The following is an 18644-nucleotide window of genomic DNA, read 5'->3' as shown; positions in this document are numbered from 1 at the left end:
GCTGCAGTAACTAACCGGTTCAGTTATTATTGCAACTATGCAAAGATCAAATACATTGAACTTTGGCTAAAGGTCCAGTATCAATAGCTCGTTCTTTGTCCTTTGTTCTCCTGTAGCACAGATGTAATGACGTCTCTTTCACGCGTGGAAACCAACTGCCAGAGAGAAGGAATTTCGATTTCACCGCGGGTTTTAAGCACAGTCGTGACGTCACTGTATTTGGTATCCGGTATCATCTCTGTATCCAATACCATTACAGGGAGTCAGAAGAATGGGCGGAGATAGAACATGGCATCGAGTACAGGGATTGGTGTGTTCGATACTGTACAGTGAAAGGGAATTGGTTACTATGGCTATGGCATGGCAGCCCATCCCTACATCAGTTTGTTTGTCTGTTCCCAATATAACTCAAAAAGTAGTGAATGGATTTAAATGGAAAGGTGAGCCATGGGCCAAGGAGCATTAGATTTTGATGTGAATCCAGATATGTAGGTGGATCCAGGATCCCGATACTGTGTGTACGTATGTGCAGCCAGAATTTTTTTGTCTGTTCCCAATGCAACTCAAAAAGGAGTGAATGGATTTTGATTAAATTTTGAAGAAAGGTGAGCCATGGGCCAAGGAACATCCATCCATCCATCATCTGTAGCTATTTATCGTGTTCTACAGGGTCGCAAGCAAGCTGGAGCCTATCCCTGTTGACTATGGGCAAGAGGCGGGGTACACCTTGGACAAGTCGCCAGGTCATTGCAGGGCTGACACAGAGACAAACAACCATTCACACTCACACCTATGGTCAATTTAGAGCTACCAATTAGCCTAACATGCATATCTTTGGACTGTGGGGGAAGCCGGAGCACCCGGAGGAAACCCACGCAGACATGGGAAGAACATGCAAACTTCACACAGAAAGGCCCTCGCCGGCAGCTGGGCTCAAACCCAGGACCTTCTTGCTGTGAAGCGACAGTGCTAACCACTACACCACCGTGCCGCCCCGGGCCAAGGAACAATTGATTAGATTTTGATGTTAATCCAAATATATGGCTTGGTGGAGGCATGCACGCTACCAAATGTCCTTCTAGAAACTTCTAGAGGACTGTTATAGGTCTTGCATAAGGACCCAACAATGGCAGCACTGGAATTTGAACACAAGTAGCTTGGGGCTACTAAGCTTACACTGCCGTTAGCTGATGGAGCAGCTGGGCTCAGGGCAGCTTTATTCCTACAGTACATTACTACTACTCTTGCTGTGTGTGTAATTGTACTTAGTTATTATACTTAAGTATTATTTTGGGGGTATTTATACTTGAGTGTTGTTGAAATGGAATTCTTCTTCTCTTACTGTAGTTAGATTTCCAAGAAATTACATACTCAGAAATTTCAAGGCTTCTTAGATAGGTTGTTATTTTTCTCATCCAGCCAGTGACTCTATGCTAGACATCAATAGAATAGACTCCATCACATTTTATATACAGTAGTGTGCAAAAGTCTTAGGCACATGTAAAGAAATGCTGTCGACCAAAAATGGCTTAAAAATAATTCAATGAAATCTTTCAACATTAAAAAAATGACTATAAACAGTAAGCAGTAAGCCATAATAAATGAAACAAAGTCAATAGTTGGTGTGAGACGACCCTTTGCTTTAAAAAAAAAATAGTAGTCTCAGGTCCAATGAGTGCAGTTTAATAAGGAAATGAGCTGTGGGTTTTACTGAGCATCTTACAGAACCATCCACAGTTCTTCTGGACACTTTGACTGTCACACTCGCTTCTTCATTTTGCACCAAAACCCAGCAGCCTTCATTATGTTTTCTTTTTTAATATGAAAAGTGCTCTCTTATGTAATATGCTACTCAGATACAAACATTTTTTTCTGTCACATTTAATTTTGTACTGGAAAATGAACGAACATTTGGACTCTAAAATGTTTTTGTACCGACTCGATAATGTAGAAATCATCAAATAGAAATCTATAACAAAGTTTGTATGAAAAAAAAATTAGGGGGCCTAAAACTTTTGCACAGTACTGTACATTTCAGTTTAAAGCATCCAATCAAATTATTCAACAAAGAAAAAAGATCCTCAAGGATCACGCAAATTTGTCATCTGCAGTGACCTCATATTACACAAAGTGCTATAGCTATCTGTGTGTATTTGAATATGGATAAGCCACCAGATTGTGTGTAGAACTTGAGGATGAGAACCCATAGCTCTGGGTGGCTTACTCCAGCATATTAACAATGCCGAGATAAAATAAAGTGCCTCCTTTGCCTATCTAGAAGGCACCTAATTTTAAAAAGCACTTTGAGGTATGTTTAGCTAATTTGTTAATGTTAACTGGTTATATTTAATTAAGTTGGACTGTTTCTTTGCTAATGCCAGGTTAGATTAGCATCAATTCTATTAGCTAACATAAATGGCTAGGCAACAAGTCAAATTCTAGCTGCTGGTCATTTATATGTAATAATTTAATTCAAATTGGTGTATAAGAAAACTACGTGTTATAATACATCCAAGGGTGCCTAATGCAGTCGATCTATTTGAGCGACTGTGGCCTTTGGCCCGGGGCTGATGTCGTCAGATGATAGTGCCCAACCTTCATCAGGTGTTTCGACCCTTAACCACAACACCCTCCAATTGGCAGGTCGGCAGTGGTGGCCAAATCACTATCCATCAGGTTCGGGCCTCCAGCCCTCCTCCTCCCTTTTATCCCAGAGCCAACAAGAGACTCTTTCTGCTGCCTCACCAATCCTGCACATGGCTGTTTTTTGCTCGTTCCCTGATATACCCAGTGCACTGAGCACTGTCCACACCGATTGTACCGGGAACCCTCTGCACCCTACATCAACTGGGAACAGCCATGTTTGCCACCCTTTCTCTCTACACTCTTGGACAAGGTCTTGGTATCTCATTCTCTTCCTCTTATGGGCCTTGTCACAACCTTCCTCCCATGGGACAGTCAGTTCCACAATTATGACCTTCTTCGCCTGCTTTGACCAGATGATGATGTCAGGCCTCAATAATGTTTGAGTGATGGGGGAAACCAATTTCCTACCTAGGTCTACCCTTATCTCCCACCCTTGTGCCTTTTGTAGGATGTTGGCTCTGGTCCTTACAATTGATGGCCATTCCCCTGCCTGGATAAACTGCTGATATATTGCTTGTGGCCTGTGAGGTTGTTGTGGTCTCTTCCTGGCCTGCTCCCAAGATGTCTGCCAGAACTGTGAGCACCTTGTCATGCCACCACCTATACCTCCCCTGGGTGAGGGCTGTGCTGCAGCTGGCCAGGATATGGGCAAGTGTGCCTATCTTCCTGCATAATCTGCAAACATAGGAGTAGTCACGCATATGACCAGCAAGTTTAGAGAGCTTATATGATGTTTTCAGACAAAACAGCACAGCTGTTTATAATAGTTTTAGATAATAATAATAATAATAATAATAATAATAATAATAATAATAATAATAATAATAATACCTTTCTCAAACCCAAGGTCACTTTACATAGGTGAAGAAAACAGAACATGCACACAAAAGAAAAAGTTGGTAAAGAGTGGTAAGTTTAGAAGTTGGTAAAGAGTGGTAAGTTTATGCAGTGGTGGAGAAGGAGAAGTGTTCATGAAACAGAAAGGTTTTGAGATGTGATTTGAAGAAAGGAAGGGAAGAGCAGTCATGGAGGGAATTCCAGAGCTTGGGGTCCATGGCATTGAAGGACCTGCCACCCAGGGTAGAGAGTCTGGTGTGTGTGGGGGGGCAGTAAGGAGATTATGGCTAGAGGATCTGAGAGAGTAGGATGGGGTTAGAAGGTCACGGATTTAAGGAGGAGCAAAGTTATGGAGGGCTTTGAAGGTGAGTAGTAGGATTTTATACTTAATTCGGGACAGAACAGGTAGCCAGTGAAGCTGAGGAGAAATGGGGGTGATATGAGCAGATGGTTTGGTCTGGGTGATGAGTCTCGATGCAGAGTTCTGAATGTACTGTAGTCTTTGAAGGGATTTAGTACGGAGGCCAATGAAAAGGGAGTTGCACTAATCTAGGTGGGACATAATGAAGGAGTGGACCAAAGTTTGAGCAGTAATAGATAAGTAATAGAAGTTACCTTCTCACATGAATACATGAAATTAATTTCATCAGTTTAAATATTTTTTACTTTTTACTATCGGAGTACATTTAAAAGTAGCAGCACTTTTATTTTCATGTTTCTGAGTACATTTTGGCTGAATACTTCTACTTTTAACTGAGTAATATTTTGGCAAATCGTCTATACTTTCATTTAAAAGTAGATGTGCATGAAATCGCTCGCTTCACGCAGTCAAGCAGACAGAGGAAGTCCATGTGTGCATGCACAGGTTTACCTTCTTCTTTTGGGTTTTACGGCAGCTGGCACCCACAGTGTTGCATTACTGCCATCTACAGGTTTACTTTTGACTGTGCACTGACAGTTCCATCATTCTGTCGCTAATCGAACAGCTGATCACACCGAGGTGCTCGCTGACCACCGATATTTATTAGTTTGGTCCTGCGTTTCCTTTCCTTTGTATATAACATAACATAACATAACATCTTTTCTTCTTGCTTTCCGTTACTATAGTCAGTCTTTCACGTTTCATTTGCACACTCACATCCTCCATTTTTCTCTCCTGTTTCAAATTTGTATCCCACAATGCCTTGCGCGGACGGGGAAAGCCCACCACGTCATGCATGATGTAGTATCTTGAATGAGGTCATGGTGAAGCAAGAAAAAAAATGGTGGAGAATTTAGGGCCACGTGGCTCTAAATTCATTAATTGTTCTTTTAGGGGAAAAAAAAACTAATAAAATTGGAAGTCCGTGATTCTAATCCAGTAGTTTTTGGTCCACTAAACAAAGATAATTGGGTGTCGGGGAAAATTCTTTTTATGATCTAAATGTGAAAAATCTGAATGGCAGTCTACCTTTAAGTACTATTTCTTGGTTTGCTTAATTTTGCTGGTCTAAATCTAAAGAACTTAACTCTGGACACAAAACGTGTCTTGGCTAATTAGGTGCATTTGAGACAAAGATAATCTCGATCTCATTACTGCTTTTTATCTGAAAAACAGCGTGGGGCTGTGTCCTTACTGCTCTAACACTGCTACGCAGAATGGAAAGTTAAAAGAGTTTCACTTTGGTGGTCTTAGATCACTAGATAAGCGATGAACTGGATCATGCCCACTCTGGTGTTAAAAGTAAGTCAGACATTTCCATTGTTGTATGTGTTTTGGTCTATGCACAGTGTAGTCATGCACACACAGCTGTGTCATAAAGTTAGATGGCACTAGTGGTCAAACATTTATGTGGGTGGTAGTTTAGTATTACATATCTATTAATATCTCTCTCTCTCTCTCTCTCTCTCTCTCTCTCTCTCTCTCTCTCTCTCTGCTGATTTTCTAATCTGTATTCTCCTAAAACACACTAATGATCCAAGCAGGGTTTTAAAAAAAATTTTCTTAGGGCTACTCAGCCTTTATAGGTAAGTGCTTTAAATTTTGCATAGATGGCTAATCAACATTTTAAAGTTGATGCAATTTCTATATCATATTCATTCTTTTCATTTGTTCTTCTCAAACTGTCTGTGTCTTTCTAAACTGGTCACCTGAATGAGCTTTCATAGATTTTATAACTCTATGTCTTTGTTTGCTTTTTTTTTTTCCTTGGGGAAGTGAGCATGGTTTGTTCTAAATGGACACTGCAAGGTTTGGTGATCAGGAATTGCTCTTTTGTGTATCAAAAATATGCCTTTGTGAAAATGACAAACACTCTTAGAAAGAATGTGTCGAAAAATTACACAAATTATGCGTAGCACTCGACATATTTTGTGTCAATGTTAAATAAAACTGTGTTGAAAGAATTCAGCTTTTTTTTACACATAGTCATGTGTTGTTTTAAAATGAACACAACTGTGAATTTGTTCACAATATTCAAAACAATATGTGTAGACTGATCTGCTCTACACAAACTCAGTGTTGGGCTTTTAATGGGGCGGCACAGTGGTGTAGTGGTTAGCGCTGTCGCCTCACAGCAAGAAGGTTCCGGGTTCGAACCTCACGGCCGACAGGGGCCTTTCTGTGTGGAGTTTGCATGTTGTCCGTGTGGGTTTCCTCCGGGTGCTCCGGTTTCCCCCACAGTTTAAAGACATGCAGATTCGGTACAATGGGGCCACTGTAATTGGGGCAAGCTGTTGTGGTTTCCCATGCCATGATGTATGTACACACATATATATATATATATATCTTCCTATGGCAAAAGCTAAATAAATTAATGCCACTTGAATTAGCTGAACAGCAGCCAGCACACAGTCTGATAATGACATTGACTTGGTTTTGTTTTCAGTTTATTGTATACTGTTGTACATACAATATCATATTTATCTTATAATCACTTCACTATGTGAATTGCAAAAACATAAAAATAAAATAAAAAATCCATAGCTCAGTGGTCATTGAGAATCCTCTCCATTACTCAGAGACGATGTAAACAACACTTTTTCAAAGATAATCTCTAAATGTGAGTCATTTAGAAGCTCATCAGTATTTATTTATTACTTACAGTATAATAATACACCAGCTCTTTGTGGATAAGATTGAAGACCCGGATTAAAAAAACCTCGAAATCGGTGGGGATTTCAGTGGGGGAATTTTAACTAATGGGGTTACTCAAGTAGTGTTACATTAACACTAGCTCTGTCTAGCTTGAAGAGCGAATAGTGTTGTTAAAAACACTAGGTGTTCTCTGTCTTCATCTAGTTTGTTACTTGTTTTTAACAACACTATTCGATGTGCTCTTGAAGCAAGTCAAGGCTGGTTTACATTGTAGTTATAGTAGTAGTTAATTGGTTCTGGTTGGCAAGTGTGTTTTTCATACATGATATCACTGAGTAATGCTGACTTCCAGTGACTTTGGCCGGAGTGTACGATAAGCAGCATGGGTGTTGTACAACATCGAAACCGCCATTTTCATGGGGAGAAGATTCTTGCTGGTCACAGCTAGCAAAATTATTGAGGTAAGTCGTACTTGAAATCATTTCTTAACATACAGTGGTGCTTGAAAATTTGTGAACCCTTTAGAATTTTCTATATTTATGCATAAATATGACCTAAAACATCATCAGATTTTCACACAAGTCCTAAAAGTAGATAAAGAGAACCCAGTTAAACAAATGAGACAAAAATATATACTTGGTCATTTATTTACTGAGGAAAATTATCCAATATTACATATCTGTGAGTGGCAAAAGTGTGTGAACCTTTGCTTTCAGTATCTGGTGTGACCCCCTTGTGCAGCAATAACTGCAACTAAATGTTTCCGGTAACTGTTGATCAGTCCTGCACACCGGCTTGGAGGAATTTTAGCCCATTCCTCCGTACAGAACAGCTTCAACTCTGGGATGTTGGTGGGTTTCCTCACATGAACTGCTCACTTCAGGTCCTTCCACAACATTTCAATTGGATTAAGGTCAGGACTTTGACTTGGCCATTCCAAAACATTAACTTTATTCTTCTTTAACCATTCTTTGGTAGAACGACTTGTGTGCTTAGAGACGTTGTCTTGCTGCATGACCCACCTTCTCTTGAGATTCAGTTCATGGACAGATGTCTTGGCATTTTCTTTTAGAATTAGCTGGAAACAGAACCAAACCATGATACTACCACCACCATGTTTCACAGATGGGATAAGGTTCTTACTGTATGTTGGAATGCAGTGTTTTCCTTTCTCCAAACATAATGTTTCTCATTTAAACCAAAAAGTTCTATTTTGGTCTCATCCGTCCACAAAACATTTTTTCCAATAGCCTTCTGGCTTGTCCACAAGATCTTTAGCAAACTTCAGACGAGCAGCAACATTCTTTTTGGAGAGCAGTGGCTTTGTCCTTGCAACCCTGCCATGCACACCATTGTTGTTCAGTGTTCTCTCCTGATGGTGGACTCATGAACATTAACATTAGCCAATGTGAGAGAGGCCTTCAGTTGCTTAGAAGTTTCCCTGGGGTCCCTTCTGACCTCACCGACTATTACACGCCTTGCTCTAAGAGTGATCTTTGTTGGTCGACCACTCCTGGGGAGGGTAACAATGGTCTTGAATTTCCTCCATTTGTACACAATCTGTCTGACTGTGGATTGGTGGAGTCCAAACTCTTTAGAGATGGTTTTGTAACCTTTTCCAGTCTGATGAGCATCAACAATGCTTTTTCTGAGGTCCTCAGAAATCTCCTTTGTTCGTGCCATGAAACACTTCCACAAACGTGTTGTGAAGATCAGACTTTGCAGATCCCTGTTCTTTAAATAAAACAGGGTGCCCACTCACACCTGATTGTCATCCCATTGATTGAAAACACCTGACTCTAATTTCACCTTCAAATTAACTGCTAATCCTAGAGGTTCACATAGTTTTGCCACTCACAGATATGTAATATTGGATCATTTTCCTCAATAAATAAATGACCAAGTATAATATTTTTATCTCATTTGTTTAACTGGGTTCTCTTTATCCACTTTTAGGACTTGTGAGAAAATCTGACGATGTTTTAGGTCATATTTATGCAGAAATATAGAAAATTCTAAAGGGTTCACAAACTTTCAAGCACCACTGTATATTTATACGAAAACAGGACATCTTCTGCTGCTGATATTTTCAATACTGGTTTAGTTTGGTTTCGAACAGAACTGTTAGACCATGCCCCCCCATCTTACTAACTTTGTCAAAATGGCATAGGCAGCTAATCTACACAGCACAAATATGGCGGGGAGATTTTTTTTTTAAGTATTGTTGCTTGGCTTGCAAAATGTAAATTTAACTTGTGAGATGTTTTTTGTCGCTGTGTACCATTTTTATTAGCATTTAGTTTGTTTTGGTATTATTAAAGAGCCTGGCTAGAACTATAAGTTCTACTAATTATTCAGCATCATGAGGCAGGAATATTTTTCTTCTGCTATCTAACTTTGCTGTGTAGCTACCAGTAGCTAAGATGTACCTCATATAGCCATGGCGAGCTTAATCCAATTATTCCCCAAGATGGCAATCATTTTAATACACATTTATTTCAGAAAATATAGTTCCAATCTGTATGAATGTTGGTGTATGAATGTGTAGCTGCAGCCTCATGCTACCTAACTTTAAGTTATGTATTTAAAGTTATAGACTTTGTGTGTGTGTGTGTGTGTGTGTGTGTGTGTGTGTGTGTGTGTGTGTGTGTGTGTGTGTGTGTTGGGGGGGTTGAGCTGTGATATCAGCTAATGCTTTGTGTCAAATATTGTAAAAGAAAGAAAGAAAGAAAGAAAGAAAGAAAGAAAGAAAGATGTGGCTGCTGCATTATCTGTGTAAATGTTAACATTGTATTCATTTATTTTGCAGCAAATGGACCAATCTGAAGATGATCCTCGGCTAGTGGTCCTTGGATGATCAGATCTACATCGATCCAAGATACAAAGTTTTGAAATAAGTGAAAAGTAGGAGGTGTGGCTATGTGTAATGTTGCCTATTGAAATTGGAAAAATAGCTAACTGTTTTGTCCTTCATCAGATATTTCCTGCTGAAATTCTATGAAATTGTGTTCTGTGAATTTTACTGTTATATTCTGCAGTTTGATTTCTGTGAATCTTACTGTTTATATTTCATGATAATAAATGTGTTAAAGTCATAAATACCGTAGTATTGTCATTAACTAATTTTGTGTAAAATAGCAGTTTTTTTGTGTCGGGTTTTAGACGTTTTTTAACACAATGTGTGTAGCCAAGGACGGCACACAGTGTGTTAATATTACACTGCGTGGGTTTCCTCTGGGTGCTCCGGTTTCCTCCACAGTTCAAAGACGTGGTTAGTTTAACATGGAGCGGGCTTGGGCTGAAGTGCCCTTGAGCAAGGCACCTAACCCCCAACTGCTTCCCGGGTGCTGTAGCATAGCTGCCTAATGCTCTGGGTATGTGTGTGTGCTCATTGCTCACTTGTGTATGAATGTGTGTGTTCACTGCTTCAGATGGGTTAAATGCAGAGGAGAAATTTCACTGTGTGCTTCAGTCTGTGCTTGAGTGTACGTGTGACAAACAAAGGCTTCTTCTTCTTCTTCTTTACAGAACTTTGCTGTAACCTTCCAGACGCCTTCACTGTGTTAAAGTCATGACACCAAGCATTGCCCCAAAACTCACCCAGTGGTGTATAAGAATGTAACATAGTTTGTGTCAGTTTTAACAAATCCTTTCTAAGAGTGAAGAAAGTTTTTTTTTTTTAAAAAAGCTTTCAAGCTTCTTTGGACTCCTCTGTCTGGAACTGCTCCTGTTCCTGTTGCACTATTAAAAATAAACACCACCAAGGCTTTAAGGAGATTAGCAATGCTACTTTAAATTCTTTAATGCCTTATGAAGGGATACAAACCAGCAATATAACAGCATGCCCTGTGATAACCTGGCGACTTGTCCAGGGTGTAGCCCACCTCTCGCCCATAGTCAGCTGGGATAGGCTCCAGCTTGCCTGCAACTCTGTAGAACAGGATATGGGGCTACAGATAATGGATGGATGGATGGATATCTTTCTGTATAAATTGTTAGTGTGTACTGTGTCGTGAAACATACTGGTCTGTTGGTTTTATGCGGCCTGGAATTTTGAATAATTGTCATATAATCTGTCCTTGGAGCCTTGTCTTTGGAGCCCCTGGATTACAGTGAGACATGTACATTGTCTCATATTTCAGATATAATATTGAAATGGGGCGGCACGGTGGTGTAGTGGTTAGTGCTGTCACCTCACAGCAAGAAGGTCCGGGTTCGAGCCCCGTGGCCGGTGAGGGCCTTTCTGTGTGGAGTTTGCATGTTCTCCCCGTGTCCGTGTGGGTATCCTCCGGGTGCTCCGGTTTCCCCCACAGTCCAAAGACATGCAGGTTAGGTTAACTGGTGACTCTAAATTGACCGTAGGTGTGAATGTGAGTGTGAATGGTTGTCTGTGTCTATGTGTCAGCCCTGTGATGACCTGGCGACTTGTCCAGGGTGTACCCCGCCTTTCGCCCGTAGTCAGCTGGGATAGGCTCCAGCTTGCCTGCAACCCTGTAGAACAGGATAAAGCAGCTAGAGATAATGAGATGAATGAGATGAGGTGAAGGAGGACATGAGGACAGTTGATAATGAGATGACAGATGACAGATAATGAGATGAGATGAGATATTGAAATGTCCCCCACCCAGTTATTCTATTAAAAACATGCAATTTTAAGACTAGCCTTGATGTCATGCAACACATTATCATGCCAACTCACTCACTTTGCCAGCTCATGTGTCAACTCAACTCAACATTTTGGATGACATGTTTTAAGTGACTTCACAAGCATAAATAGTTGCCTCTGTGTGAGGTCTATCAGTATTATAGTTACCATCCAAAGAACAAATCAAAGTGAAGTAATATGAGCATTTAAAAATGGGATCTATGACTACAAGACCATCTCAAAGGTAGTGAAGATACCTCATGGTTCAGTTTACTCTGTTTTAAAGTCAGTGGCTGTGACTGAAGGAACTGTTCACCGACCCTTTATTCAATATGTAGTTGTCATTTCAGGTTTGATTTTTATTGGCATCATGAATGTATAATTCAATAATCAATGTTCCGAGTCAGGTTGATACAAATTCCAGATTGTGATAATCAAGTTTATGAAAAAAGTGAGGGTTACTGTGTTTGTTTGTTTGTTTGTTTGCTTGCTTGCTTTTTTCACTGCTTAAGTTCAACTGTAATACTTGAAGCACAAAGGCTTGATTTCATTCAGATGAAAGTGTGTACTGTGTATGTGACTAATTTCCACATTGTACAACAATATTGAAGACATCAAAATTATGAAACAACGTACAGAACATATATGGAATGGTGTGGTAAAGAAAAAAGTGTTTTAAAAAATATTTTGATATTTTAGGGGCGGCACGGTGGTGTAGTGGTTAGCGCTGTCACCTCACAGCAAGAAGGTCCTGGGTTCGAGCCCCGGGGCCGGCGAGGGCCTTTCTGTGCGGAGTTTGCATGTTCTCCCCGTGTCCGCGTGGGTTTCCTCCGGGTGCTCCGGTTTCCCCCACAGTCCAAAGACATGCAGGTTAGGTAACTGGTGACTCTAAATTGACCGTAGGTGTGAATGTGAGTGTGAATGGTTGTCTGTGTCTATGTGTCAGCCCTGTGATGACCTGGTGACTTGTCCAGGGTGTACCCCGCCTTTCGCCCGTAGTCAGCTGGGATAGGCTCCAGCTTGCCTGCGACCCTGTAGAAGGATAAAGCGGCTAGAGATAATGAGATGAGATGAGATTTTGATATTTTAGATTCTTCATAGTCGCCAGTGTTTACCTTGATGACACTTTGCACACTATTGGCATTATCTTAACCAGCTTCATGAGTTAGTCACCTGGAATGCTTTTCAATTAACGGATGTGCCTCATCAAAAGTTAATTAGTGGACGATTTTCTTGCCTTCTTAATGTGTTTGAGATCAAACAGTAAATAGTAAATAATAAACATACAGTAAATAGCCCTATTCTACACCACAACTGTAGTAATCCATATTATGTCAAGAACCGCTCAACTAAGTAAAAAGAAACGACATCCTTCATTACTTACAGAGCAGGGCATCTGAGACCATTCCTCTTTACACAAGCTCTCCAGATCATCCAGGGTTCTAGGCCCTCTCTTGTGCTCTGTCTTCTTCAGCTCACCCCACAGGTTTTCTATGGGGTTCAGGTCAGGGGACTGAGATGGTCATAACAGAAGCTTGATTCTGTGCTCAGATAGCCATTTTTGTGTTGATTTGGACATATGTTTCAGATCATTGTACTGCTGGAAGATCCATGGACGACCCAGTTTTAGTTTCCTGGCAGAGGCAGCCAGACTGTGATTTAAAATGTCCTGGTATTTCATGGAGTCCATGATGCCATGAACCCTAACAAGGTTTCCAGGCCTTTGGAGGAAAAACAGCAACAAAACGTCACAGAACATCCACCATACTTTTCAGCTGGGATCGGGTTCTTTTCATTATAGCCATCCTTCTCTGTACGCCAAACCTACCTTGAGTGTTTATTGCCAAAAAGCTCCATTTTTGTTACATCAGACCATAGAACATGGTTTCAGTCAGAGTTGTAGTAGTGTTTCACAAACTTCAGGTGCTTACCGTATGTTTGTGGTAAACTGACAGAAAATGATTTTTTTCTGGTAAACCTTCCAAATAATTTGCTGGCAAAGAGGTGGAGTCTGATGGTGGTTTTGGAGATTTGAAAATCCCAAGATTTTACTTTTTCTTGTTATTCACTAACAGTGATCCTTGGGAATTTTTAATAAAAATAAAGAAAAAAATATTGGATTAAAAGGCATGCCCAAACTTTTGACTGGTACTGTACCTGAACTACTGTTTAAGAATAATTAGTGGCAATTATTTTGTACAGTGCAATACAGACAATGTACAAAATGTGAACAAACCATCTATTCACCATCAACAGCCTGTAAGGTTACAGTGAACAAACAGCTTATGAACTAATTCTAAAAAACATGTTAACAGTTTATGATTTTTAATGCTTAATAGCGGCGGCACAGTGGTGTAGTGGTTAGCATTGTCGCCTCACAGCAAGAAGGTTCTGGGTTCGAGCCCAGTGGCTGACGGGGGCCTTTCTGTGTGGAGTTTGCATGTTCTCCCCGTGTCTGCGTGGGTTTCCTCCGGGTGCTTCGGTTTCCCCCACAGTCCAAAGACATGCAGGTTAGGCTAACTGGTGACTCAATTGACCGTAGGTGTGAGTGTGAATGGTTGTTTGTCTCTGTGTGTCAGCCCTGTGATGACCTGGCGACTTGTCCAGGGTGTACCCCGCCTTTTGCCCGTAGTCAGCTGGGATAGGCTCCAGCTTGCCCGCGACCCTGAACAGGATAAGCGGTTACAGATAATGGATGGATGGATCTATACATATTCAATATATTCACAGCTTGTGTTGTTTTATTTTCACTCTAGTTCGAAAGTCCAGTTACTGGAAGTTAAAGTTTAATGGATGATCTATAAACTATCATTTTGTCCCTGTTGCTTTCATTTTATTTGGCTAGACCACTTTCTAGCACTTGATATTCAGTAGATCATATAATATGTGGATATGCCTTTCATCATTTCAAATATGTGGGACTCTTTTGATACATTATATGAATCAGCCGTTTCATCACAGTTAATCCAAATACAGTCCAGGCAAATCAGGTTTTTGAGCATATGAAACTGAAATCTATGTAAACATCCTGTTTACAAACCATTTACTTCTCTTCTTTTACAATATTAAGTGATTATTGGACGAGATTGAACAAAATATCATGAGTAGTTAGTGGCAAGCAAGCAGCAGTTGCTTGAGAGACAGTAACAAATCACAATATTTTATGAAAACCAAGTTCAATAATTGTTTTATCTTCCATCCATCCATTATCCGTAACCGCTTATCCTGTGGGTCGCAGGCAAGCTGGAGCCTATCCCAGCTGACTATGTGCGAGAGGTGGGGTACACCCTGGACAAGCTGCCAGATCATCACGGGGCTGACACATAGAGACAAACGGCTATTCACACTCACAGCTACGGTCAATTTAGAGCCACCAATTAGCCTAACCTGCATGTCTTTGGACTGTGGGGGAAACCGGAGCACCCGGAGGAAATCCACACAGACACGGGGAGAACATGCAAACTCCGCACAGAAAGGCCCCCATCAGCCACTGGGCTCGAACCCAGAACCTTCTTGCTGTGAGGCGACAGTGCTAACCACTACACCACCATGCCAACCCTGTTTTATCATTCAAATTATTTTTTTGAAATACTGATTATGAAGTTTGCGCAATGAGTCAAACAACAACAAAGAAATCAGATGCAGTCACTGTTTTATTGACATCTCATAGAACTTAAAATACAAAAGTGCAAAGTAACCACACATCAGCAGATCGTTATTTGTAGGCAGTTATTTGCTCAGCCAATCCAAACAGCGTAAAGAATAATTTGAATGCTAAAAATTACTGAATGCAATGAACACACATCTTGGCACAGATTTTTCACAACTCAGATATAACATCTGAGTTATTCTTTCAGTTAGAATGCTCTTTTGTGCAAAGAGCTACATTGGTGTGAAATAATGACGTGCGCTGCAGCACTGAATCTATATTTCCTATTTTTCAGGTTTTTCTGCTGATAACAAAAGGTCGCTCAAGCTCTAGGGAAGTACTCATCTGTGCTCCCATCATCCCTTTCTCTACACATCTCTACCCCACACAGAAAGGCACAGAGGCAGACCAGAAGCTGATATTTCCTAAACCATTACACACACCCACACACACTCCCGGACCAGTAGAAGAGTTACTCTTGGAGGGGTTCCAGTGCCAAATGAGTTCTCTGACCTTAGAAAGACACACGTGCACAGATGCTCCCACACACACACGCCTGTGGGTTCTGCAGTATTAAGAAGTTGTTTTAAAAAACCTTCATCGTCTGCTGGAATCTTTCTGTTACATAAAATCCAGGAATGGACTTTACTGGCATTGTAAAGATTATCTGAAGAGCACTGCTGTGATCAGCACTGCTGAGGGATTTGGACATAATACACTGGTGCTGAAGTTTCACGCTATACAGAGAAGCTGAGCGTCTGAGATCATGTCTCCATTTCTGAGGATCGGCTTTTCCAGCTTTGAGATGGACTCAGGACTCGCTTACCATGAAGAGGTGCTCAGCCCATATTGTGCTGTCTACATGAAAGAAGCTGTAGAGACAGGTATGACTCTGTGTGTGTGTTCATACGTAGCTCTTTGTGACCAAAATGACCATCACAAAAAGAAAAAAAAACAGTGTTTTTACAGATTTAATTTGAAAATATTTTTCTTTTGGCTACTGAAGTAAAGGCTCGGGTTAGATTTAGGTATATTCAGAACATTACTAGTAAACATAGCTGCATTAATAATTATGTCAAAGAATATGTGTGTGTATGTTTCAAATATAAAACAGGGAAGTACACGATGAGTTCCGTAAGGAACCCTGTGCACACTTCCTGGTGACAAATCAAATACTGTGAAGGCATTCACCAGGTACGAGGGCTCACTGAGTGGTTAGATGGGTATTACAATAATATACTCTCTGGCCACTTTAATAGGAACAGCTTAACATGCTCATCCATGCAACTATTCAGTTTTAATATCAGACAACAAAACAGAGGAAAATGTGATCTAAGTGACTGCCAGTGGTAGTCAGTGCCAGATGTGCAAGCTTGAGTATTTCAGTCAGTGTTGTAGTCAAATCACTAAACCTCGAGTTCAAGTCCAGTCTCGAGTCCCCAGTGTTCAAGTCCAAGTCAAGTCCAAGTCAGTACAGAAAATTTCGAGTCCGAGTTGAGTCCACTATTGATCTGAGTCGAGTCCGAGAACAAGACTCCACCCGCACCATTTGACGGTGGCTGTTGCTGCCTTTGTGAAAGCGTCTCTGCTACTGTGCTCGACTAACGTTACTGCTTGACTCCCCATTTCAGTTCCAGGCTACAGATAAAAAGCTTGTTCATTGCTCAGCAAGCCCCACCCACTATCAAGAGGGCAAATAACATGAGAGAGGGTTAACACTAGCTAGTTCATTGCTCAGCAAGCCCCGCTATCAACAGAGCAATGAACATAGCGTGTCACTTCCTTCTCTGGGTGGAGTCTTACCAAATGACGATTGAAGTTCGAGGTTGTCCCCATTGTCTCCTTGATAGTTCTTCTACATATGAAACACATAGCAGTACATTTGTTCCCACTGTACGAGAAGTCTGTATAAGCAAAGCGGACAATCTCCAGGCATTTTAGCGCCATTAACAGTTGTTCCTGAACATGACATATGAACAGGTGAATGTGCATTCTCTGGCACAAAATTAGTATAAAAATGAATGTACTGTAGATATAAATATCTTATGCCAAATTATTATGGGGGCGGCACGGTGGTGTAGTGGTTAGCGCTGTCGCCTCACAGCAAGAAGGTCCAGGTTCGAGCCCCGTGGCCGGCGAGGGCCTTTCTGTGCGGAGTTTGCATGTTCTCCCCGTGTCCGCGTGGGTTTCCTCCGGGTGCTCCGGTTTCCCCCACAGTCCAAAGACATGCAGATTAGGTTAACTGGTGACTCTAAATTGACCATAGGTGTGAATGTGAGTGTGAATGGTTGTCTGTGTCTATGTGTCAGCCCTGTGATGACCTGGCGACTTGTCCAGGGTGTACCCCGCCTTTCACCTGTAGTCAGCTGGGATAGGCTCCAGCTTGCCTGCGACCCTGTAGAACAGGATAAAGTGGCTAGAGATAATGAGATGAGATGAGTTAAATTTATATAGCACAAGAAACCCAAGGACGCTTTACAATAATAAAGAAAGAAAAAAAATTAAAATATAATAAAAAATAAATAAATAAATAAAAAGTAAAAAGTCCACCAAGTAGGGATCAGGATGTAATTCCCATGGTGTAGCAGCCACAGTCCCACCAAAAGGCACATGAAAACAAGTCCCACATCTCCAGCACCGCTGCCGCGACGCCGTCAACAACATCGCTAGAACACCACGCCATAGATCCACAAAGCGAGCAGAGAAGCTACGCCACGCAGAGCGCTGGTGTGTCCCAAACCACCTGCACAGCCGCCGCAACACCACCAAGCAACATCGCTCGGAACATCACGCCAAGCGTTAAAGCGCAGAGCGCTGGACAACCTCATCTCATCTCATTATCTCTAGCCGCTTTATCCTGTTCTACAGGGTTGCAGGCAAGCTGGAGCCTATCCCAGCTGACTACGGGCGAAAGGCGGGGTACACCCTGGACAAGTCGCCAGGTCATCACAGGGCTGACACATAGACACAGACAACCATTCACACTCACATTCACACCTACGGTCAATTTAGAGTCACCAGTTAACCTAACCTGCATGTCTTTGGACTGTGGGGGAAACCGGAGCACCCGGAGGAAACCCACGTGGACACGGGGAGAACATGCAAACTCCACACAGAAAGGCCCTCGCCGGCCACGGGGCTCGAACCCGGACCTTCTTGCTGTGAGGTGACAGCGCTAACCACTACACCACCATGCCGCCTGCGCTGGACAACCATGATGTAAAATGAGCAACGAGCTCACTGCAGTCCATAGCTGAGAGCACAGGCATCACCCACAGCGAACCAAGGCCTGGAGGGAACCGACGCCCAAAACTAGGTCCGGAGCTACACCACAACCGGTGGAAAAAAACACTCAAACAAACATCAAAGAAACATCAAACTACACAAACACACAGAAAAAAATAGAAAAAAAAAAAAAACTCCGGTGAGAAGCGGCAGCCAGAACGGACACGACGTACTCTCAACTGGAAATGGAAACAAAAAAAATGATGAAAAAGATGAGATTAATGCAGTTAATGCATTAGTCCAAATCTGAGTCATCAGTGCTCAAGTCCAAGTCGAGTCACGAGTCCTTAAAATTACAGCATGAGTCGGATTCGAGTACCACAAGCCTGATTTCAGTGACTGCTCTCTTGGGATTTTTGTGCACAACAGTCTCAAGAGTTTACACAATTACCAGACCTTACCCAGTTGAAAACCTGTGTGAGATTTAGCTAGGCAAACACTCTCAAAATCCATCTTCTATGATATAACCCGGTGATAAAATATCTCTGGAAAGAATGATGTTCATC

General features: G+C 41.5%; 1 protein-coding gene across 2 annotated transcripts in view; it reads left to right on the top strand.

The window, feature by feature from the left end:
* Positions 1-18644, top strand: part of prkcq (protein kinase C, theta) — a 73596-nt gene that overhangs the window by 9527 nt on the left and 45425 nt on the right. For both annotated transcript variants that reach the window (XM_060902977.1, XM_060902976.1), the window contains exon 2: positions 15149-15737. In XM_060902977.1, coding sequence (XP_060758960.1) covers positions 15620-15737 — 118 coding nt within the window. In that variant the 5' untranslated portion in view covers positions 15149-15619. The remainder of the gene's footprint in view (positions 1-15148; positions 15738-18644) is intronic.

The sequence above is a fragment of the Neoarius graeffei genome, chromosome 21 (assembly GCF_027579695.1).
Source record: "Neoarius graeffei isolate fNeoGra1 chromosome 21, fNeoGra1.pri, whole genome shotgun sequence".
Taxonomy (NCBI): Eukaryota; Metazoa; Chordata; class Actinopteri; order Siluriformes; family Ariidae; genus Neoarius; species Neoarius graeffei.
This window is presented reverse-complemented; position numbering and strand designations above follow the sequence as displayed.